The sequence below is a fragment of the Trachinotus anak genome, unplaced genomic scaffold, assembly GCF_046630095.1.
Source record: "Trachinotus anak isolate AG129_WGS33_773 ecotype Australia unplaced genomic scaffold, CSIRO_AGI_Tana_v1 ptg000022l, whole genome shotgun sequence".
Classification (NCBI taxonomy): Eukaryota; Metazoa; Chordata; class Actinopteri; order Carangiformes; family Carangidae; genus Trachinotus; species Trachinotus anak.
In genome coordinates, this window is record NW_027273873.1 from 1,345,520 (window position 1) to 1,369,522 (window position 24,003).

At 41.1% G+C, this 24,003-nt stretch overlaps 1 protein-coding gene across 2 annotated transcripts in view; it reads left to right on the forward strand.

The window, feature by feature from the left end:
* Positions 1-7,374: 7,374 nt before the first annotated feature.
* Positions 7,375-24,003, forward strand: part of LOC139606557 (PDZ domain-containing protein 4-like) — a 50,899-nt gene continuing 34,270 nt past the window's right edge. The window contains exons 1-2 of one of the 2 annotated variants that reach the window (XM_071458808.1): positions 7,375-7,776; positions 8,799-13,257. In XM_071458808.1, coding sequence (XP_071314909.1) covers positions 13,198-13,257 — 60 coding nt within the window. In that variant the 5' untranslated portion in view covers positions 7,375-7,776; positions 8,799-13,197. The other variant, XM_071458809.1, reaches the window with a different exon arrangement.

Here is a 24,003-nt window from a genome sequence, read left to right on the forward strand (position 1 = left end):
ATAAAAACATTCAGCCAGTCTTTAATCCCAGATGCTGAGATTTGATGCCGCAGGAAACGTTTTACCGAAATGTGAAACTCTTCTGTGAGACGAACAGGAGGCTGTGGACGCCCTGCAGAACAGTCAGACACCAGGACCCTCTGTGAGACTCCGTCGATTCCCTCGTCCTCTCTGTCCTCAGGCCTGTTAGAGCATCAATCAGTGATGTCGTTGTTTGACCACAGACTCATTAACCTCAGGTTCAACCATCAGCAGCTGCAGTTTGCTGTTCACCTGGACAGTTAATCCTTCGGTCTGCTCAGAGGTGAGGACTGCATGCTGATACATGTGATTCCTCTGAGCCATAGAGCACCGGTGTTTCCAGACACCATTAAAAACACTGTAGCACTGGGTGACCTGTTTACACTGTAGTTTATTGTGAATTGATCCCAAAATGATAAATTGAGAAAATAATAATCAGAAGATGAATCAATAATGAGAATGATCCTTAACTGTTGCTCCACAGCTTGTTATGAAAGAGCCATAGATGTCGCCTAGCAACAAAACCTAACTATGGGTCATAATAACCTGCTGACAGACGACTCGTTTTGTGTGTTGTATGGTGCATCAAACCAAGGAGAGAGAGAGAGAGAGAGAGAGAAAGAGAGAGTATATGTTTAAATCAAATGGCTGCAGAAAAAGCACCAGTGCCTAAACTATGTTTGAGTTCTGGAGAGAGTGGAGCATCACAAATCACAGCCTCATCAACAAAACCTTAAAAACCATAAAAGTAAGTAATTGCACTGCATCCTATTGTCCCTGTACTGCAGAAAAACATTCCTCCTGTTACCCCCCTCCTCCTCCCCTCTCCTCCCCTCTCTGTGACCCCTTTTTAATTCTCAGAGAACAGATCTCAGATACCAGGAGGACAATTAACCAGATTTACTCCTTTCAGCCTTAAAGCCCATTGACTCGCTCTCTCCTTCTCATTATGAGCTCTCAGGGAATTGTTTTTTTTTCCTGACATGAATAGAGTTAAAACACCTTAAACATTCAACGGGACTGATTTCAATAAATGAATGGAACAAAAGCAAAACTGCAGGGCTGTCAAGGGAGACATCATTTAAAATGTAAGATCCCAGAAATCTATATTATACGACACAGTAAAAGAAGACAGAGATCCTGAGCGACCATCAACACAGCCCTGTGATCAATATGGACCTTTTTTTTTTTTCCTGTTATCATTTCAATTTATCTTCTAATTTAGTTTTTGAATAAATAAACAAACCAATAAAAAAATAAATCAAAAAGATGAATTGAGTTGATTAGAAGGTGAAGGTGTTAGAAGAGAAATCAGATTTTAATATTTTAAAATGTTTTATCTGTTTTATTGAAAAAGACACATATTAAAGACACACATACACACACACACACACACAAGAAATGTGTCTTAATAATAAAATATAATAAAAATAAGATGAGCTGAGGTGATACGACTCCTCCTCTCACCTCCTGTTTATTACTTCTCTCCTCTCCTCTCCTTGTCTCCTCCTCTCCTCTCCTCTGTTCCCTCTCCATCTCCTCCTTACATCTCTTCTCACCTCCTCTTCCTCTCATAACCTCCCCTCCCTCTCCCTCATCTTCCTCACAGTCTATTTTCCTCTCTCTCAGCAGGTTATCGGCAGCTACATGCAACAAAATTGTTTTTTTAAATTAGGTTATGTTGTGTAACATGAACGTAAATTTTTTTTGAATGAATGAAGTCACAGGGAGGTGCCTGAGGTTAGTTAAGCCAACAAAAGCACTTTGGTTTAGTTTAGCTTATGATCATGGTTGTGTCTGAAGTCACTGTGAATCTTTTCTGGATTAAACCGGACCAGGATCGTTCCTGAACCTGGACCAGGTTCCGTGAGAATCTGAACAGAACCAGGAAACAGATGCTGGAGTCACAGCAGGTGGATGTTGATCTGAAAGATCAGATATTTTGGTTGAAAACAAACATGTTGTCTGTGAACATTCAGTCACCAAATATGTTAAATAACAACATTTCCTCATTTTGTTTCAGAAAACACAATCTGGTCGAGGTTATGTTGTGATAATTATGATGTCAGGATAAATTACACAGCTTCAAGTGCTATTTTCTTTGGCTCTTTATTTTTCTGTTTCTTATTTATTAAATAAAAATAAAACAACACTGAGGGAAAATAAACTGATATTATAAGAGGCCAATGAATTCAGTGAATTCAGTACAACTCTGGCTCAAATATGATCAAATATGGCACAGTATAAATCTGTGGTGCCTCTGAAGGTTGGACAAAACACCCATTCAGCAAATATCCCCTGTTAAATCCCTACACTGTACTTGTGCTAACAACTTTATTTTACAGAGGAAATTTAAACTTCCTCCACTGCCAAAAAGATAAAACACAAACACAAAGAAGTAAATTAGAGATCATCATCAAGTTTTCTACCAAACTCCAGTGGCACGCGTCTAATATTTTTGTTCCACCAGCATCGACAACCCTGAACCCAACAATCACACAACGTGGATTCCTGTGAGTACAACATTTATTGTGAAAAATGGGAAAAACTCCTCTTGCAGATTCTGATTTGACTTCCTCTCCTGGTCCTCACCTCCCATCTCCCCATCTCTCTATAGTTGCTTGACAAACCCACAGCCTCTGTGTGTGCGTGTGTGTGTGTGTGTGTAACCTTTAACCTCCAAACTGTGCTCTGAGCTGTTGATTGTTGAAGCTTTCAGACTGTCAGCATGTGAAGATTACAGCCTGTGTATGTTCTCCAGCACACTAATGTATCCCCTGATGGAAACACACACACACACACACACACACGCACACACACACTCTCTCTCTCTCTCTCTCTCTCTCTCTCTCTCTCTCTCTCTCTCTCTCCCTAATTTGTCCCTCGACTCTCTCTCTACATTATCTGCCTCAGGCCCTTTGAACAAATGGATTTCAAAACGTCAGAAATGAAAAGAAAATGAGATGAATCCGTGTGAGTGTCTGTTGCTGCAGGAACAGAAACATTGGTCCGTCTCCCGACTGTGAGCAGGGTGTCACAATATTAGACCTCACTTCTGTTTTTACTGGTGAAACCAAGGCTCTAGACAGACATGTGTGGATAATTCTCTGTGGGTTTATCTGTGTGTGACCCCTCTCACATTACAAACACTCATTTGGTTCAATGTAAGTATAAAAATATTGATTTGTGGACAAAAATTCCAGGAGGTAGCACTTCATAGTGTTAGCTAGTTAGCTAACTTATAAAGAATAGGAAATGATACATTTTGGGCAAAATTATATGTTGATTTAAGCACTTTCTTTATAATAAAATGTATGTTTTGGTGGATGATTATAAAAGACCTGACGGAGTCTGAGACAATTTATTTACAATTTAGTCATAAACAACAATTAATGTTCTTTTCTGCATCTGTGCAGCATGACACAACAAACAACTAGGTAGTAGTAGAAACAGCAGCAGTGGTTGCAGTATTAGAACTATACAGAGGCACTTTTTCACAAAATCATTAATAATCATATGAAATATTAGGAGAAAGTCTGGTTTGCTGTTTAAGCCTAAAAAAAACATTATCACTGTCAGACTGTATTGATTCCTATGAACTGAATCAACAGGAAAAAGACAAATGACAGAAAAATTTCTGCAGAAAAATAAGTAAAAGCAACAGAATCATTGAAATATTAAATAAAAGCCAAATGAAATAAAATACAGATGCTCACTGTGCAGATAACACAGGTTGAACAGTGTTAGACTAATACATACAACGTGTGATGGATGCTCACAGGAACATGACAAACAAACACACAGACACACACACACACACACTCACACTCAGACAGTGTATATGTTAAAGTGACTGAGATAAATAGATGTTTGTGCAACAGATTCGCTTCAACACACACATCAACAGAGTGTTTCACACAACAGCCGCAAAAAAACACACAAACCAAAGCGTGTGTGTCTGTGTAGAAAGTGTTCAGTCTGTTTCAGCATGAGCAGCCAACTGTGTGTGTGTGTGTGTGTGTGTGTGTGTGTGTGTTTGTGTGTGGCAGGCGGGCATGACAGAGTGTTGACACCACAGAGCGCCCCCCCCCCCCCGTCAATGTAATTACTGTGTTGAGCTGATAAACTGCTCTCACAGGACTCACCGTCAGCAGGGAGGAGGAGGAGTTAAGGAGGATGGGAGGAGGAGAGGCCTGGAGGTAGATGGATAGAGGACGGAGAAGAGAGGATATGAGGGAAGAGAGGGAAGGGAGGGAATCAGGAGGAAATAAAAGGACAAGATAAAACATGTGCAGGGGAAGAAGAGAAGATCAAAGGGGGGCTGGTGGGGAGGAGAAGAAAAGGGGTAAGATGAGCAGAGGAGGTGGCCATTACAGAGAAGGATGGGTGGATGCAGGAGAGAGAGGAGAGGTTATGTAGAAACAAAAGGGTTTGATTGAGGTGGAGGAGAAGATGAGGGACAAACAGAGAGAAGAGGAAGAGGAGGACAGTTAGAGGATGGAGAGGGAGGTGATGAAGATGAGGAAGAGGAGAGGGGAGGTGTATTGATTCAGTGCTCTGACAGTAGGGATGTATTTCATTTGGATCGAGCTGGAGTCACACCATAAATACACACATACACATGTGTTTGTCTTTCTGTATTTGTGAGGACCATGGTTGACATGATGCATTATGTGGCCCCAAACCCAAACCTGAACCTACTTCTGACCTGAACCTTCAAATAGCTGTTTGGTGTTGTGAGGACCATCCACAATGTCCTACAATACAGGGTTTAAAACGGAAATTGGTCCTCACAATGACAGCAATGAAAAAAGTCATTAGGATTTATCTTCTGGGTGTCATGAATGTCTGTACCAAATCTTGTCACTCTAGTAGAGTTGATGTTGAGTTATTTTACTGGAAAAGTAAAAACTGGGACCCACTGGTGGCGCTAGAGGAAATGTCAGAAGCTCACTAAACTCGTTCAGATACAACTTCTGAAAAAACACAAAGGTGTGGATGAAAACTTCCCAACAATCTGTCCAATTGTTGTGATATTTCAGTCTGGAACAAAGTGGTTGACCAACTGATCGACCAACCAACCAAAGACACATTTGCATGACTAAAGCCAGTGTTAACAATTCAACATGCTGAACTGAGATTGTGACCATGGTAAAAATCATATCTGCTTAGCAGCAGCACAGTTCCAGCAGAGTTTCCCAGGTTATTTTTAGGACCGTGTTTGATACAGCAGCATGCCTGCAGGGTCCAAAAGCCTTTTTTTGAGAAAACTAAATTCAGTGACTTGCAGATACCCTGCAGCATGTTAGCATTGTCATTAGCTGTGTCCCAATTCAGGGGCCACATCCTTTGGAGGATGCGGTCTATGAAGTTCTGGCTCTTTGTAGCCATCGTAGACCACGAAGGCTGAACTGAAATGCGTCACCAGCAGTGCCCGCCCTTACCGTTGCGTAGCAAAACATGGTTCTTGTTGCCTAGCAACTTTGACAACATGTTACTTTTTTTTCATAAAAACTTGAGGTGTTAAGACCCTTGGTTTTAACAGTTGTAACGTTTGCTGTTGAACTGAGCTGAAACACAGCACTAACATTAAAAAGCGGAATCCTCAGACTCTCTGTCTGTATTGTTTGTTTTCATTGCCGGCGCACAATGAATCTCGGGATACGTTGGGCAGTGAAGTATCCACCTGTTAGATCCTTAGAGGCTGTGAATCCATAAAGGTTGGTTGTGAGCTTTTCGTTGTTTTTCTTCGATTGTCTCCATTAGTTAGCTAAGTTAGCTTGGTAATGGACAGCAGTGATTTTTGCAGTTGCCTGGCAACAGCAGAGGGAGCCGTCCTGTGCCTTTAACCTGTGCAGCTTCACCGTGTCCTGTGTGATCAGTCTCAACTGGTAATCACATTAATCAAAAATCAATATTTCCCGTTGTAGCTCTGTAATAAGATCAGAGTCCTGATGTGTCCTGGTGGTGTGGAGTCTCTGCTCAGTGTTCACCCCCGACTTCATGTTTTTTATATTTCACTGTCACAACAGGACCGGTGGGCGTCAGAACCTCAGTGTTTATGAAGAGTCATTGAAAGAAAACACAGTGTGTTCATGTTAATGTGTTAATAAATCATGAGTGTTTGTTTTCTCTGTGTGTGTGAGGATGTTATACAGGAGGACTAAATTAAATTAAATTAGATACATATAAATGTGTGCAGAGTCAATATATCAGGAGACGAATTGGCTTTGGAAAAACAAATACACACAAACAAACACAAACCCACACACACACACACACACACACACACACACACACACACACACACATACTAATCTGTGTAATAATATGGCACAAGGTAAAAAACAGAGAGTGCACAGGAAAAACAAACTGAGCAGATAAATGAGAAATTAATGACAATGATAATTAATTTGGGAAAATGCACTGAAGCTTCACAATATTCAGTTTTCAGTTTAGTTTTTACTCCACATATAAAGCAGAGAGGGAATAATAAAAAATGACCTGAAGGCATAAACAACAAACTGGCTATTTAAATACTCTCAGAGCTTTACAAACAGTTAAAGGGGCTATTTGTATTTTTTGCTATTGCCACATAGCTAACATTAGCATTGACAGCTGTTTACAGACTCTAGTGGTCATTAGCGGAACTGCAACTGCTGGCCTGGAGGTTGCTACTTGGTTCACACAGAGATCTTGTTACTCATGTAAAAAACCTGCTTATTTAACCTATGACATAAATAATTAATTAGGAAATTATAACAAGAATTTTCACATGGCCTACAACAACATTATAACATTAAAACAATCTCATTTCTCTTTTCTGTTAATGTAGAAAATCATCAGCTGATCAATCGACAATGAAAAGAATGAAGAAGAAAGAAGGAAAACTATTATTTTCAGCCCTATTGCAAAAATATTAACAGTATGTGCATCCTGAAACCTGCAGACTCATGAACAGATAAAAGAATAAACCTTTGCATGTTGTCGTCTTTCCTCCAGTTCTGCAGATTTTTTTTGTGTGTTTGTGTTTTTTGTGTGTTGGGATGAACATGCTCAGAATCAACCAGGAAAACTCAAACACTGGTTTAAACTGTTAGAGCTGACGTTTGAAGATGAGAGGATTCCTCCTGACAACCACAGTGTGCAGCTGTAGATAACAGTCTGCTGGGGGTGTCTGAGCTGGGAGGGAGGCAAGGACACAAAAACATGTTTACATGCGTGAAAGCCGAGAAATTTGCATGTCACAGAGATGAATGAACAGGTAAAGAACAAAAAGAGGGAAGAGACGGGAGAGGGGAGGGGAGGGGAGGGGAGGGGACAGGCAGGGATTCAGAGCAGGTGGGAGGGAGAAGCAGAGGAGGGGGAGGAGGGGGAGGAAAGAGCCGGAGAGGAGAATTAATTGCCGGCTGCAGGTTATTGGCTGGCTGCGCCGCCGCGGAGGCTGCTGTTGTTCCAGCGCGGAGAGGATGCTGCAGAAGGAGGGAGCGGCGGGCGGAGAGAGGGATCCGACACAGGCTCGTTTCAACATCCCAGCATACATCTGTGAAGAGCCGGGGCTGCTCGCACAGGGCGGGAAACACTGGATCGTCTGCGGGGGAAGAAGAAGCGAAGGAAGGCGGCAGCAGCTGGAGGAGGAGAGGGGGAGGAGGAGGGGGGCTTTGCCCTGACGAGCATCACCTTCTGTGGGAGGAGTTGGAGGCTGATTCCCCTGGGGAAATCACGGAGGGGCTGGTGCCTACAACATCTGGAAAGGTGCAACTTGTGGATCTTTGCAAGAAATTTTTTATCTAATTACTGTAGCTGAGTTGTATTTTTTTTTTTTTGAGCACCAGCAGCAGGAAGGTTGACAGGGATCTGGAGTTTGTACTTCTGAAGGTTCACTGCAAGAATCAAGTCAGTTTCTCTGTAGAGTCCTGAACTGCAATAAGATGCATTTTTACTTGTTTGAGATACAAATCAGTTTGTTTTAAGTATTTTATTAACGTGTGATTTTAGTTCAGCGACATGATTTATTCAGTCTGGGGATGAAACAAGATTATCTGTTAATTTTCAGATTATTTTCTGAGTTAATTGATAAATCGTTTAGTCCAAATTATGTCAGAAAAGTGCTTGTTTGATTTGTTCAGCAGCTACAAAACTCATTATGTTCAATTTCCTATTAAATGAGACGAGGAAAAGCTGAAAATCTTAATATGTTAGGAGCGGGAACTAGGTGACATTTGGCATTTTAGCTTACAAAATGTTGGTCATTCATTGATAAATCCTATCAAGATTGTGGCAGATTATAGTTCGATTGAACGACTGATCCAGTGGTTCCCTCCAAAATTCTTCCTTTAAAAGAGAGGATCTGATCCTCTCTTCTGATTGGCTGACTGTTTTCTGAGTGATCTAATAAAAAATAGAGCAGATTTCAGGTAAACACTCAGAGAAGCCAAATCCTGTAAGGTTGGATGGTGGGTCCAGGTGGGCGGGGCTTAGGGCGTGGCTGAGGGCAGTGACTGCTTTGTTGTGACATCACAAAGTTCCAGAAGTCCTGGTTTTAAGGCTCAGTGTCTGAATACAGGCTGTGTGCATTTCTCTGTGGACTGAGGCTTTGATACTTTCACAGTATTAATATAATGGCACAAAATTTGAAAACAGGGTCAAAATTCAGAGAAATGACCAAAAACTCTGTGTCTAACAAGCCTGTGTGTGTTCACGTCTTTCATGTGATCACTGATAAAACCAGTAAGATTCTCATTTCTCTCCGTGTTTCCCTGCGTCTGTGTGTCCAGGACCGAAACTAAGCCGGATTTAACCTCAGCAGAAACACATCGGAGCAGCAGAGGAAATCAAGGGATGACAGGAGAGAGGAGGAGGAGGAGGAGAGGCTGATGGTCGGAGGAAAACAACAGCGCCCACCTCAGTCTGCCTGCCACTCCTGGAGGAGGATTTTTGGGGAATTACACGGAGAATAAAGTGGGTTTTGCTGCAGACAGAAACAAAAACCAGTCTTCACCTCTGTGGATTAACAGTCCTATAGATTTAAGGTTTACTGTTTCACACACAAAACCTCACCTGGCAAATTGATTTTTTCAGGTCAGCAACGGACGTGAAGACACAACATGAGAACTAGAAACACTGGAAAATTCATTTAACTGATAAAGTTTGAGTTCAGGAACTAGTGTGTTTTCTGTGCAGTGGAACCCGTGGGAAGTACAACAGTGGAATTCACTATCTTTACTGGCCAACAAGATATTTTTGATCACGGAAGAGACTGTCTGAGCAGCTACAAGTCAAACTGAGCTGAACACGATCCACCCAGCTGCAGAAAACCTCTTTCATTCCCTGCTTTTTAATAGAAAGCACAAACACACGCTCTTCATTTCAACCCTCTCTAACCTTTCTGTTTCTCTCCATCTCATTCCGTCATTTTTCCGTTTTTTTTCTTTCTTCTTTTCTCTGCATGCTCGTGTTGCATTCTGGCTCTTTCTGCCTCTGACATCCCGAGAGGATCCAGTCGTATGAAGCAGGTGTTGATGACTGACAGCAGCAGCAGAGAGGTCGACCGATAAAACTGGATAAGTGATGCTCAGTGACAGGAGCAGCAGGTAACACAGGCTGAGTGTGTCTGTCATCGTCTGCAGCTAATTTCATCTCAAGGACCGACTGTGGGCGAGGTGGGCAGTAACCAAGCCAGAGGGAGGGAGGCAGACGCTCATCTCTGCAGAGCCTCAACACGGCAGAGAGAAATGAATCAAAACATCACTTTGCAAAAAGCAAAGAAAAAGGACGAGTAACTCAACAGCATCTTTCTATATCACTGTCTCTGTGCAGTGACAGTAAACACACCAGTCTGATGAATGTGGTGCTCAGAGAGTCACCTGTAAACAAACAGCAAACACAACTGAGCCGATGATAAACAGACGACAGGAGAGAGAATTAAAGTTTCACTTGTTGTGATTTTGCAGCTGATTTCAGGATGAAAAACTGCAGAGAGATTAAATAAAAAGACAGAATCTAACGAGAAAGTAAAGCACATAGTGTCAGAAATGTGGAGACGTCTGAGACTTCAGTGCTTGATCCGTCCTTAACTGCACCACCGATCATCAAACTGATTATAAACCGCACACTGTGTAATGGATAGGCAGGGAAGAGTGATCCAGAAGTGCTGAAGTAGAGACTGAGCTGTTCGAGATAATCACAGGAGAAGAGCAGAGAGAAACAAGCTGCATCTTTACAGCTTCATTTTCATGTGAGAGACCAAACTGAGCTGAAGCAGGTGGAGGCGTCTTTACAGCCGAGTCCAGCTGGGGGTGAGGACCGTGCAGCAGAAACACCAAACTCCTCTGAAACCTTTAACACTCCAGACTCTCATTTCTCTGCTCGGGTTCCAACAACGTTATAACTGTTCTCAGATCAGGTTTAGATTAGAGATGTTCTGATCCCACTTTTTCTGTCCCGATTCTGGTACCTGAACCTGTGCATTGGCCGATACTGAGTGTTTTGCTAACGGCTAATGCTACATCATTTACCTGAAGTCAGTTCTTCGCTGCTCTGAATAGTAGTTGGTGCCGTTTTATCCAGGTGTGAAACTAAGTAACTAACTATTAAACTATTGATAAATCACGTGGTATCTGATCAGTGCAGCGACACGCTGATATCTGATACCGTATTTCTGACTGGATCAGAAGCATTTCTGAAACTGTATTGCTACAACTCTAGTTTAGATTTAGTTTAGCAAAGATGGATTAAGCACAAACACTACGTGGACTGTTGATTCACTTTTGCCTCAAAAATGCACATGACAATATGCGTCACAAACAGTTTTATCCTGATGACGCTACATTCAGGTGCTAACAGTTACTGACGGTTTCATCACAAACAGAAAAGCACAAACAGTTTATATTTGAAGATTCAGGTGGTCAGAGCTCAGCTCGGTCTGATGATGAACTTTTAACCTTTAAAGCACAAATAATGAGAAAAACTTTCCTCAGGTGCTAAATCTGCCAAAACAGTTTTCACTTCTATAAGCACAGATTATTAATGGTCAAATTTTTCATTTCAGGTGCTAAAAAGATGTTTTTGTACCAATTTCCAAGGTAAAAAAAAAAAAAACGAAACACTTTTATATCAGTTTAAAGTAAAAGCAACTTGACCCTTAAAATCCAAATTAATTAACAAATATTATATCATATAATATTATACTGCAGATGCTCCGTTCTAATTTGTTTGGGTGTAAAATCTTTAAACTCAGTTATGTTAAGATGAATTATTGAAGTTGGCCTCTGTTTGAAAAAACTTCAATATTTGACTTAAAATCAGTGATTTTCTCTTTTCAGTCTAGACACATAAATAATTATGAAAGTTCTCTTTGTCGCTGATATTTAATATTTCAGATGTAAATCTATTATCTGCAGATCGTCTCCTGTCAGTCTCTGGAGACAGGACGAGGTTTTAAACACTCGCTGATGTTCAGATGAATTATTGAACTGAAGTGAAAAGTGCTGGAACAGTTTACAGCCGCGAGAACACCTTCATGTTTTATTCACGGTCACTGGCCTTGTTTCCTCTGCAGCTCAAAACCAACCTGAGACAGAAGAAGATCAGTGGAAGATAAAACCACAGTGTAGATTTCATTTGAGTTTTAAGTTGAAGAAAATCTCAGCAGAGTTTGGGGAATAAAAAAAATGTGTCTCCTTTCTTTGGCTGCAAACTTCCAACAAACTACAACCAAACTCGTCTCCAACAGCGACATTAGCTCAGTCTGCTGAGATTTAGATGAAGCAACAGTGAATTCACCAGAGTCTGTTAGAAAAGATCCAGGTGTAGCAGACAGACTTCCTCACTTTGACACTAAAAATCAATTTCTGCTGAAAAAGCTCGACTACACATATTTACTGTTCCATCCCTCAGTGGGTTGAATGATAACTGAAGATCCTGTAAACACACACACAAACATCTGTGCGTGTACGTTTGCAGGCTGAGGACAAACACACTCACAGAAATGTCAGTGTGAAGAGTGTGTAGGTGGCGACACACCGAACACACACACCTTCATCTCTGCAGAGACTACACTCCTCCTCTGTCATCCCTCCATCACCCTCAGCAGGAACTATTTTTTTTGTCACCCACAAACTCAAACAAATTGTTTCCAAATTCTGAAGCACAAATTCAAGAGCTTTTGTGTCTTCCTCCCTCCTCCTCCTCCTCCTCCCCTGCAGGGCTGAAACAATCTGCAACGCATGAATAAAAATTAATTTTTCACGGTGATGAAGAGACGCAGCATCTCGCCTCCTTGCCCCCTGCAGCATGACACATAAAAGCTGTTTGCTGTGAGGCTGAGAGATGTGCTGCTCCTTTTGTCTCTCGTTTCATCATTGTTTGTGGCTACGAGTGAGAAACGTGAAGAAACACAGAAGTGGGTTTCGCTTTTCTCTTCAGAGTGGCAGAGCAGAGGAGAGACGACAGGAAGTGAACTCAGCTGGGTTTTTATCACAAGTGACACTTTTCTAAACAAACAGACGTTTCTGTTGGAGAAGTTTGACACATAAAAGCCTCTTAAAGTTAATGAAGCACAGTTTGGGAGTTTTTTTGATGAAGTGGCTTCATTATTTGTTGGAAATGTTCCTTTTCTGAGGAAGAAGTTAGACAACAGTTCCCTACTTTTGAGAATGTTTGCCAAAACAAATTAAGTTTTGTGAGATTATTTCTTTTTGCAGAAGAAGCACAGATAATAGAAGCTTTTATATCTCTGAAATAAACCTGAAAAACAGGAGAAGACATTTGTAGGTTTGTGAGGATTTATGGTCAAAATTTACAAGGAACAAGAATGAATCTTCCTACATGAAGGATCTTTGTCAGCAAGGATTACAACTTCACTTTGTCTCAAATCTGATTCAGTTTCTTTGACTTGTCCCTTTTAAATTCAGACGACCTCATCTTAGCTTCAGACTCTCTGAACCTCATTGCGGGTCAAAGGTCAGAGGCTGATAAAGAGGCAAACAATCAAGAAATCAGAGAGTGAGGACTGACCTGAGGACGTGTGACTGGGAGGTGAAAGGTCAGACGGTCGGGCTGGATTATTGATACGGAGTGTCAACTGTTTCCTGAGGGACCTGCAGAGACAGAGGAGAGAGGAGGGAGAGATAAAAAAGACGAGAAGAAGGCAGGGACCAGGTGTCAGACGTCATCATGGGCTGCAACATGTGTGTGGTCAAACGTCCGGAGGAGCAGTACAGGATCATGTTCCAGGTAAGAAATCTGAGGATGGTTGTGTCCTTTCTATGAATGTGACTGACTGATCGTGAAGAAAAAAATAAGCCATTAAACCATGAAATGAAAATTCAGTCACGATCCTGCTCCATCTGCACAGTGCACATGGAAAACCAGCTGGAGGGAAGGACACAAGTCTAAGCAGAGCTGTACCTGCCTGAGGTCCTTAGTAATATTTTATACTGAGTACTTAAATAAAAATAAGATAAAGACAAACTGAAAGGACAAATAGTGACATGATTCTATTAAAAAACACAGTTGCATTTAAGGGACATAGATGTTCACATGAGAGAGAGGAGGAAGTGAACGTAGCTGCAGCTGCTGTTGTTTTAGAGAGAGAAATGCAGGTTCAGCTGAGTGTGTGTGTGTGTGTGTGTGTGAGCGTGCGCGTGCGCGTGTGCGTGGAGGAAACTATGGTACCATTCATCACTGCAGGTTGGTCTAGTTACTATCTGTAAAGGTCATTGTGTTATTCTGCTGTTTTTTTATCCAGTGGAGGCTGAAAGTCACAGAGGACTCGGAACTGAAATCCTGCTCACAGCCCTTTGCTTGTTCATGGAAATCAGTGGGATTCTGTGTGTGTGTGTTTGTGTGTGTGTGTGCGCGTGTGTGTGTGTGTGTGTGTGTGTGCATGGTTGATCATGCTGTTGTAAGCCATTTACATTTCTCTAAATAAAGTGGCATGAGATCAAAAAACACATGGGTTAAGTACAGGCACCTCACATTTGTATTTAAGTACACTACTAATGCACTAATTTACTTGAGCCAGTAACAGTGGAACAGTGGTTGGCTCAGCTCAGTTTGTTTCTAGGACAGTCTCTTTGAGAAAGGCACTAAATCCACTGAGGTTGTACCGGAGGCTCCAGGTGTGATGGTGTGAAACTAAGCTGTGAATGTTAAACAGGGTGTTACTGTACAAAAACCAGGAAATCAGTTCATTTTCAGCAACTTAAAATAAAACTTTGTGGTTTCTGATGCCGAGTTACATTTTTCAAACAGGATGGATCTGTTCAGTGTGTTGAGAAACATCTTAGGAATGTGTTAAACCTCCAACTGCACATATTTATGGAGGAGCTGCAGGCCTGAGCTCCCCTCATACATAACACACACACACACACACACACACACACACACACACACACACACACACACACTGCTATCTTCAAATAAAGCACAGAAAGCTTCAGTAAACAGACACTTCAACTCGACAAACTGGTGGGACCCAAATCCTTTTATATGAATTGTACAAAAGTAGAACCACCATGAGGCGTCAGATACACAACATTAGATACACACTGTCAGATACACACTGTCAGGGCTGCAGCTGAAGGTTATTTATACAGTTTACTATATGTTCTGTTTACTAATTTTACTTCATGTGTCAGTCATTCATTGTACCAGTTTTTCGTCACATTCATCTTTCCTCTCCTCTGTCCTACACACACATACACACACACACACACACACACACACACACACACACACACACACACACACACACACACACACACACACAGATGGCTTCCTCTCCCCTAGCAACAGTTATGCCATTATCGCCTCATTATGCCAAACTGTCTCTCTCTCTCTCACACACACACACTGATTGTGTGAGTGACACCCTCTCATACATAGCCAAGGTGACAGGGGGCATTCACTGTGTGTGTGTGTGTTTATGTGTGTGTGATTGCTTATCATCTCCTCTTCAAATCTCATGAGGTCATCAGAATCATTATAGACCTCATTAATCACACACACACACACACACACACACACACACACACACACATTGACAGGCTAATTTTAGACGTGGTGTTGCATATTATTTACAAAATCAATGGAAGGATGTGATTGCATGCAAACAGGTGTGGGTTGTGTTTGATCAGTGGAGATGAGCACATGTGGGTCACTGTGCAGGAACCCCCACATTTAGTTTTCATGTGTTTTTAGGTTTATGTCGCTGACCTGTTGTCAACATTTGTCTAACGCCATGAAGTAAAAACTGGACCTAACTGACCTCGAAACACAGTCAACAACAGTGTTTTTTGTTGGTAATAATCCAATAGATGATAAATACAGACATTTATTTACAGAAAGAAGTGAGCTGCCGCGGCAGAAGAGCCTGTGTGAGACGGACACGGTGGATTGTAATGGAGCCGTAACGTGATGCAGCTGGATCCTGTGTACGAGCTGTGATGTGATTGGTTGGAATGAAAACTTATGACTGTAGAGCGCCACAGGAATGAGTCCTAAAACCTTAGGTTTTTGTATTTCGGCTTCAAACATGATAAAGTGGAGTCATTAGTGAAGATTATCCTGCTGAACAAACCTGTCACGATCAGAAACTGTTTATTTTCTTCACTAACCCAAAAACCAATGGAAAAATCCCTGCAAAACTCTATTGGCTCAGATCATCAAACGTAGCCGTGGACAGAAGCAGAAATGTTCTGAACAGTAAAAGCACTAAAAGCCTTGTTAAGATGCACAGATGGAAGTTTTTTTTTTTACTTTTTACAATGAAGTGATCATTCAGTTAGTACTGCCAGCCAGCAGCAGCCTCAGGGTTGTCCCACACTAGTTTAGAGCATTTGAACGCCTCTCTGGTGGCTTCAGGCTCCGCCTCTCTGAGTGAAGCTAAACGGCTGCTGGGAAGCAAAGAAAAGCTCAGTGTGTGAAGAGAAAATCAAACGTCAGGAATCAAACCGAGCAAATCAAAGAGAACTCTGTGTGTGTGTGTGTGTGTGTGTGTGTTGAAGTTGGCAGGTGTAGAGATTCATTTCATTTCATTCGATTTCCTCGCCGTCTGGGCCTGTCTGGACACACACACACACACACACACACACACACACACACACACACACACACACACACACACACACACACACACACACACCTTGTCCTGCTGCACAGATATAACATGTTTTCTGTCCATTGATCCACTGTCTCTTTCTTTTTCTCTCTGTGAATTCCTCCTCTCTCTTCCTCTTTTTCTTCCCTCTCTGCTTTTTTCTCTATTCCTCTGTCTTTCTTTCTCCCCTTCCTCTTTTTCTTCCTCTCTTCCTCTGTTGTGTCCGTTTCTTCTTGTTTCCTAAAACTGAAAAATCAAACATTCATTTCCTCTGTCTGTCCATTAATCTTCGTTCTTTCCCTCTCTCATTGTTCTTTCTTTTCCTCTCCTCCTCTCCCCTCCCCCCTCCACTCTTCATTCTTTCACCTGGTCTCTCTCAGACTCTTCTTATTAACGCCGTCTCTCTCTCTCTCTCTCTCTCTCCCTACCTCAGTTTTTAATCTTCTACCATCTCTACTGTCTCTCTGCTCTTTATTCCTACAGTTTCTCCATCCCTCTACCCCATCTCTCTCTCTCTCTCTCTCTCTCTCTCCTGTGTGTTATTCTACAAACACCTGATTCTGTTTCTTTAACTGTAATTTAAAAAATTGTATTAATTGCAATTTCCTCATCTCTCTGTTTCATTTATGATTATTTGTGTGTTCATACATTTTTATTCATGTACAATCAGGTTTATATATGAACTGTATTTTTATATATGTTTTTTTTCTTGTGTCATAATGTGAATAGATGAAGCCACAGTCTGATTTGTGAGCTCTTCTCTCTAAACCAGTGGTTCCAAACATTTTCCAGCTCATGAAAATGTTTGTGCTCTACATCCAGTACAGAGGCCAAATAATTCCTTCTCACAGCTCTTATTATTTTAAAGATAACTTTTGCCACAGATGTGATCTCTTAGTGCTTAGAATGAGATAACAAGTGTGTATGATGTTATTCGGTGGCAACAACACAAAGGTTCATTGTCTTATCACAGTGATGATGGGAAAAGGAAAACATTTTTAATGTTTTTAAAGATTGTTTCCTAACATTATTAATATTTGTATTTTTTATAATCAGATTTTTTTTTTAACCAAAATTGTTCTGTTTTGCAAACGATTTGTTGTCACAGTTGAGGTACCTTCACAGGAGCTGCTGCACTAATCTAATGGCAGCGTTGAACTGAACACAGAAAGTTTAATTGGTGATAATAATAATAATAATGATCTTTGTTTTTGTAGAGCACTTTTCAAAAGCTATGTTACAAAGTGCTTGGTAAAGACAGCAAAAAATATAATCAGTCAAATCAATAGATCAATAGATTTCAAAGAGAAGAAAAACAGATAAAAATTAAAACAATCCAGTGATAAATAATCAGTCAATAAAAACCAATACAGTAATCTAGAGTAGAGTAATCTTATGAAAAATATAACAAGTCAAGGGAAAGTAAAACCAGGAAAAGTCAGAGAGTTCAGAGCTCGTCCCCTCAGACAGATGAAGGTCTGTGAATGTGGATTTTATTGAGTCTGTGACAGCGGTTATGAGGTTTTAGAAATAATAATCATCCGAAGCTTCTCTCTGTTCTCTGTATCACAGAGGCTGGGAAACATGCTCTAAACTTTCAAGTGAGTTTTCAGTTCTGTTTGTTCCGTCCTGCTAACAGCCTGAAAACACACGAGGAGTCTGAACCGGAGCCTCCGGTAAAAACCAGCTGCCTCATACTCCTCCTCCTTCTGTGAGGCTGAAGCCTAAAAGCAGCTGATACTCAAACATCTGGAAAAAAAAAAAAAAGACGTCTGGAGCTGGTTTATAATGAAGCGACATCAGACTGAAGAAGTTCCTCTCTTTCCTTCATCCTCTCCATTCTCTGTTTCTCTCCCTCCTCTCATCCATCTCCTCCATCCATCCCACCACCTCTTATTTCTCTTTCTCCACTCTCACCCCCCCCTCCCCACCCCTCTCTCCATCTCTGTCTCCTTACTTTGCTGTCAGATTTGTGTCAATGGGATGCTGTTGCCATGGTAACTGGGGTCATTAGGGAAGCTGTATTTATGCTTTCTTGCACTGGAGCTGGCAGATCTGCTGTAATGAACCACACACACACACACACACACACACACACACCACCACCAACTGGTTTTGTAAACGACTTGACTTTGTTGCCGGCAGAGAGAGGACGTGATGCAGAGACTCTGACGTGTCATTAAGTGAAGCATTTGTTCAACAGGACTGAGGATTCACATCAAAACAATTTAGGGTCAGAATAAAAACGAAACTGAGCTAAAACTGATCGATAAAACTGGATCTGCTTCTAATAACCAGAGAAGACAAATACAGACACCAGACAGTTTTCACTCTCACGTCTATGTGTCCAGAACTGGAGTCTGGATGTTGTTAGCTTAGCTTAGCTCAGCATAAGGACTGGTCTCCTAAAAAATATGTTTCTATACAATAAAGCTGCAATAGTTCCAACATGGAGTCCCCTTAAAACCATAAAGTGGACTTTGGAAAGAGCCAGACCAGCTGTTCTCCCCTGCTTTCTGCCTTTATGCTAAGCTAAGCTAACCACATCCCAACCACAGCTCTGTGCTTCACGGACTCCTCCCTGAAGGAGCAAATCTCATTTCTGAAGATGATCCACTGATTCTTTAAAGTGTCGTTCTGACTGAAGAAATGATGTCTGACTGTTAGCTAAGCTAAGCTAACTGTCTGCAGTATTTTAGCCTAGCCTCTGTTAGCCTTAAATAGTGCTATTGATGCCATGGATGTTTGCTAAAAGGCAAAACAAAGAAGCAAATAAAAAGACAGATGAATCTGTTAGTAAATTGGATTTAGGTGCAAAAAGTTATAATTTGACCACGAGAGAAATGTAATGGATCTTTTCACTTGAGACATCGATCGTATGTTTGTGTCAGTGTCAGAATGAACAAGACCTGACAAACAAATGAAAATAACCCAGACAGTGGAACAGACTGACACTGAAATAAGTCAGAATAAAATGAACTGATCTGTGTGAATGTAACTGTGTCGAGCTCCGTCTCTTCACTTTAACCCGTGACCCACAGCAGAGTAACGGTGTTCATGAAGAGCTCGACTGAAAGACGGGAGAAGAACAAATACGTCCTCTCACATTACGGCCGTCAAACATATGTTATTCTTTCAGGACTCGTCCGATCTGAGAGTCGTCAGAACCGCATTAGTCTTAATGAGCTGTGGGCTCATTAGGCCGTCAGCAGCTGAGAGACTCTGGAGACACAATCAGCTTGTCTGCATTCAGCCGTGGATCTGAACTGATTGCCGGGTGGTAACGTGCTGCACATGCTGCATCCACAGGAGGTGAAGACGAAAACACTGAGGTCAAAGACCTGAGGCCGAGGGCCACATCAGCAGCTGGGTGGAAAAATGTAACTCTGACATTTCAGCCAGTTTTAATTAATTGATCAAGTGATGAACAGAAAATGACTGAGCTCTAATTAGAAAGAATTTGAAGACATCAGGTCTGCATTTTTATGATTTTCTGACTTTTAAATAAACATTTACAAGAAAAACAGATGAGAGGTGTATTTGCAGAACATTATGATGTCAGAGTGAAGTTGACCTTTGACCTTTTGGATATAAAATATTACCACTTAATTTTATCCTTATAGACATTTGAGTTAAATTGTGTCATATAAACGTGTTTTGTGAGGCCAACCTGACCTTGACCTTTGACCTTTGACCACCAAAATGAGACATCACGTTGACAAGAATGAGACAGACACAGACAGACGGACGATCAACCTGAAAACAATGCCTCCGGCCTTCGTAAAACATAAAACCAGAAAGACCAAAGAGTCTGAACATAGAAGAAGTGATGACAATAAAACTGAAAGAACAAAAGAGTAAAAAGAGGAGAACCAGCGTCAATAAAAACACGGCAGTCATTATGCAAAAGGCTCTGACAACAGGTGAAGAGACACAATAGAATATGTAGGAACAGTAATAAGGAACAAAACAATACAAATAAAACATGTTTCAAACATTAGGCTCAGAGAGATGTGTTTCGATGCATGTAATGCAGATGTCAATTCTCGGGTTGGAACATAAATTAGTTTTTATTCAAGTTTTTTTATATTAGAGTTTTATTTATATTATTTTTATCCTTTATTGTGAAGGAGTGTGTAATGTGTGTTTTGACTGTAAAGTTAAAGACTGTAAAATCCGCCCGTGACCCCTGAACAGAATAAGTGGGTCCATGTAAATTCTTGGATGGATGTTTCCTTTAATCTAATCAAATATATATGTACAGTTTATGTATATAAGGAGAGAGAAATGCTGTATGAGAGGAAATGTGTCTACAAATATGAACCTCAACCAAACATTTGCATGAGAATGAGGAGACGCTGTCAGACTCCATTACCTCTAACGTCGGCTCAGATCATCAGACAACCCCAGGAGGGAAATGAAGACGTGTATCAGGGCTGCGTTTGTTGTGCAGTTCTGAATCTTAAACACACAGGACGGAGGTAATCTATTCATGCAGTCTCTACTGGAGGTGAGGTTGTGTCTCTGTAATGAGCAGCTCTCAATTCCAGCTGGAGAAAAACAAAAACTGTCCTCACAAGAAAAATGGCAGCTTTGGTCAGACGTCAGACGCCTAAAATTTCCTGTAGTTTTATTTATCTGACCAGGATTTTGTTTTGTTGGCAAATAGCAAAGGTTGAAGTAGCACAATTAATAAATGTTGTGAAGCCTTGTAAGAAGGAGATGAGATAATAATTCTGACACAGGAGACACAACTTCACATTCCCGAAGCAAACTTAAGCCAACTTGGGTTTGTTGTAACATGACCTAGGCTGAAAGGTAAATGAAATGTGTGTGTATGTGCGTGTGACTCTTGTAGCCATGAACTAGCTTATCTTACAGCTACCAGCTAAAACATTAGCACTGACAGTTAGCGTGACAGATATTTACACAGAGACACAATAAACATGATTCAAGTTTGAAGAGTTGAACTACAAAGTAAAGCGGACAGTTCATCACAAAATCGATGAAGTAAAAAGAAGTTAAAAAACAAACTTTCTTATCTCCTTCTCATTTCCTTCTAAACGTGTCTGTGTCTGCCACAGTGTGCTAATGTGGAATAAGGACTAAACTGAGCATGTGCAGAGTGAATCAGCTGATTCCTTACTTGGTGATTCTTGATTTGAGGAATTGGAAGTGTTACAACCATCCCGGTTCTCTTCTTTTTCTTTAGATTTATTTTTAAAGTCACTTCAAAAGGAGAAAAACTTGATTTTGAAAAGTCAGAAATACATAAAAGGGGCATAAAATTTGTATCATTTTTAAAATCTTAAGTTTCAACACAGGAAATGTCAAATGTTGATAATATTTCTTTTCCACCTGGATCAACCAGACACATTTGATCAGTCAGACTGATTATTTGAAAAGATTCACGGGGGCTGCTCACTCAGAGAGTTTCTAAATATAATAAATCCAACATTAATTCATGGACTCACTTAATATTCTGCTTTACTGCTCATTAAACACAGACACAGACATGATGCTCATGAGCAAGGCAGTGAACACCGAGCCGGAGCTGCTCCCATGTGACTGTATAAATGTGAAGTTAATGAAAATACTGATTTTTATGTTCTGAGTCTTAAAGGCCATTATAGCAGTGATACATGTTTATGTGCAGGCAGCTGTGTGGATTTACATAATAACCACAGGACTGAGAATAACCATGGAATGAATTTGTTCTGTAATATGAAGCTAATAACACAGTTTAAATGATGTACAGCTTCATATTCACATGATTTGTTTGCTTTTCCTAAAAATGAAAAGGTAATGACTGGTGTGCTGAGGAGGCTCTGAGGCAGGGAAGGAGTCTGAATGACGAGCTGACGCACAGATCGTTCAAACACAACAGGATTTATGACTCGCTGCAGAAATTAGGCTCCAGCCTGAGAAAAAACATGTCTTTGTTTATAGTGTTTGTATAATTTAAATCTCACACTGTCCATTTTATCCATTTATCATTTGTCCAGGTTTTGAGAATCTGTGTCTGAGATTTTGTCTCCACTTCAGTAACGATGTTGACGTGATGTTGGGTTAGGGTTAGGGTTAGAGAATGACACGTTAACCCTCACGTCAAACCGTCAGCCTCAAACCTGTGAGTTCACCTGCTGGTGGGGTCAAGTTCACAACCCTTTGGCACCAAAAACCAGCTGCTCCAGAGTTTGTCTGTGTGCGAGTGCTGTTTTCAATCAGCGTTCGATTTATCTGGACTAAAAAGTGCAGGTGTGAAAGCAGCTTTAATCATGAGAACGTAACCAAGGTGACTAAACGTAGTATGAGAAGGAGCTGACAAACAGCTCTGTACGAAGATGTGTTGATGTTGTTTTCCAGTCTGTGGTTCAGAGCTGCTTCAGTCAGACAGCAACAGGAACAGACGTTCACAGAGGAGGAAACGTTGTTGAGTGAATCTGTGACTGAAGCCTGGGAGCGAAAATGTAAATGTGTTTGGATTATGAATCATAATTATGAGTTTTCAGGAAACACTGGAGTTTTCCTGGAGGTTGGAGCTGTGTGTGTGTGTGTGTGTGTGTGTGTTCTTTGAGCCTGAAGATGTGGCGTCTCTGTTGTCTCTTCTTCTGTGTTGTGAGATGAAAACCTTCCATCCTCGAAACACATTTTTAGAAACAAAGGAAACCTGCAGTGTTTTATGGGAAACCAGGTGCACTGTGGGAGTTTTTATCCAAATGATCCGTGCGAGGCTTCGTTGTCAAGATTAAAATGACGGCTGTTTGGAGCGAGTTGTGTTCTGGTCCAGGTTCTGCTCGGAGACACAGTCACAGTTTGTGGTGTCTCATGACTGTCGTCGTTAACTTCCTGTTCCTGTCGTTTGTTCTGAGGACAATGTTCTTGTAAGATTTTTAAGTCAGGATCGTCTGTGTCCTTCATTTCTAAAACAGTTTCATCGTCTATCATTTATTTATTCTCCCTCCATGTTCAGTTTATCTTTTCATCCACAAACTTGTTTATTTATGCTTTTAACTCTTCACTAATTCACCCACTGTGTGGAGGAACGGTCCCGGGCTGGGGGAGGGGCTGCAGTCAGTCAGTGTGGTGGGGGTGGGATGAGTGATCTGTCAAGGTCTGTATTCAATAAATATATATTATTCAATATATAAATATATTTCAATAGCACAAAAAAGGGAGAATTCACAGTCCTGACACGTTTGTTCTCCAAAAGGTTCGATTCAGTTTCCTTTTATGTGCAAACAGAAATCTGATGTTTGCATTTGGACATTTATTTATTTATCTTATGATTCTTGTTGTTGGATTTGTTTCCTGCAGCGACGCTCCTGAACCAATCATCAACCTCCAGGTCAAAAATCAACACTGAGCTGTTAAAAGCTGCAGTTCCTCTAAAGACCACTAGAGTCTGGCTCCACAGTGAGTCAGTCCCCACAGACTCCCATGTTAATGTCCAACTTTACAGCAGAAAGAAACATGTTTACAGCCTGGTACAGAAACTGTTCTGCTCTCTAGAGCTCATTTCCTCCTTCATGACACCTGTACGGCTGAATTTATACAACTCACCTGTTTACATTTTATTGTAGTTATTCTCAGTGTTCTCTCTCTCTCTCTCTCTCTCTCTCTCTCTCTCTCTCTCTCTCTCTCTCTCTCTCTCTCTCTCGTCCACAGTGAGCTGTCTGCTCTCTGTAGTTTCACTAATCATCAGGTCTGTTCTCAGCTTGACTCCCATCAGACTCTGGGTCCAGAGGATTGATGGAGGTGAGAGGTGAAGGGAAAGAAAGACACAGACTCAAAGTAGAAATCTCTTTCTAACGGCTGAGACTCTTCTCTCTTCTCGTTTTCATCTTCATCTCATATTTTATATTTTCACCCTCTCCTCT